General features: G+C 48.0%; 1 protein-coding gene across 1 annotated transcript in view; it reads right to left on the reverse strand.

Annotated features, from left to right (window-relative positions):
- LOC102761265 overlaps nt 1-1,610 on the reverse strand; it is a 13,063-nt gene that overhangs the window by 6,098 nt on the left and 5,355 nt on the right. The window contains exon 3 of the mRNA XM_015571190.1: nt 4-29. Within this exon, the coding sequence (XP_015426676.1) occupies nt 4-29 (26 nt within the window). The remainder of the gene's footprint in view (nt 1-3; nt 30-1,610) is intronic.

A 1,610-nucleotide genomic window follows, 5' to 3' on the forward strand; every position in this document is an offset into this window, starting at 1 on the left:
GGCTGGGGAGATGGTCACTGTGGGCTCCACTGGGAGGGGAGGGGTAACAGAGGAAAAGACGGAATGAGATGTGGGGGCACAGGCAAGTCTCCCACGGGGAGGTCCTCCCTGAACCAGTGGGAAAGATCCCTGGATTTCCGAGTCCAGGATGAGGACCAAGCTGGGCCACTTGATTAGCTCGAGTAAACACATGAGTCAGTTAACTTTTCAGGGTCAAGAGCTAACAGCATTCATTTTATGGGAGTTACTCTCTTACCAATTAATGAAAATGAAGCCCTTTAAATGTTTACATTGCTGTGTTATACAGGCCACTATTCACAGTGTTTTTTTAATAAAGATGATAAACCCAGACTTCTTTTCCCACCACCTTGATGATGAGTGTGAGGATCAGCTCTAGTGATTCATACCAGGGCAGTGACCCTGCTATCTGTTGGTCCCACAGCTCCTCACAGTAGAGAAAATACATCAGTTTGAGTCTCCAGGGGCATGAGACCATCACCACTGGTCACAGTTCCAGGAACAATAACATGGACTGAGAATTAAGAACTTTATAGACAGTTCTATGTCCAACAGAGCAGGACAGCAGTGACCAGCACACCCTCCCTCAGAAGCAATGCTCTCAAACAGGCTCTTCCCTACCATTCTCAGCAGGTAATACTGACGGAATTTAAGGGTAGGAGCACTTCTCACATGTCACCCATCAACAAACCCCTCTCAGCTGTTAGCCTAACCCAGCTCAGATGCCATTCTGTGGCAAACTCCCATTAAATAATATTTTCTACTAGAGGCCCAGTGCACAAAAATTTGTGCACCCGGGGAGCGGGGGGTCCCTCAGCCCAGCCTGCGCCCTATCGCAGTCCAGGACCCCTTGGGGGATGTCCCACTGATGGCTTAAACTGGCAGTCAGACATCCCTCTGGTAGCCCGGGAGCCCTCAGGGGATTCCACCTGCTGGCTTAGGCCCACTCCCCGGAGGATTGGGCCTAAGTTAGCAGCCAGACTTCCCTCTGGCAGCCCAGGAGCCCTCAGGGGATGTCTGACTAATGGCTTAGGCCCACTCCCTCACTGCCGCAGAAGCAAGAGAGACTCCCACCACTGCTGCTATGCTGGCCAGACCCGGCTTCTGGCTGAGCGGTGCTCCCCCTGTGGAAGCACACTGACCACCAGGGGACAGTTCCTGCATTGAGCATTGGCTCCCTGGTGGTCAGTGCCAATCATAGCGACTGGTCATTCTGCCATTCGAGTCAATTTGCATATTACCCTTTCATTATATAGGATAATAATAAAAGCATAATATGCTAATTAGACTGGACAGCCCAATGAACTTCCGGACAAAGTGGGCTGCGAGGACTGAGCCCCTTGCATGAATTTAGTGCATCGGGCCTCTAGCTAAAAAATAAAATTCATATCCATGTCATCTATGCCACCTATGTTTTATCCATTTACTGATTCATTTATTCATTCATTCAACAAATATAAATTCCACAAGCACTAGGAATAGAAAGACAAACAACAGACCGTGGTCCCTACCCTTATAGAACTTGCAATCTAGTAACAGAGACAACAAAATAAATGTTACTTCAAAAGTTTGTAATTTTTTTTTTTTTTTTT

Source organism: Myotis davidii, unplaced genomic scaffold (assembly GCF_000327345.1).
Source record: "Myotis davidii unplaced genomic scaffold, ASM32734v1 scaffold1408, whole genome shotgun sequence".
Taxonomy (NCBI): Eukaryota; Metazoa; Chordata; class Mammalia; order Chiroptera; family Vespertilionidae; genus Myotis; species Myotis davidii.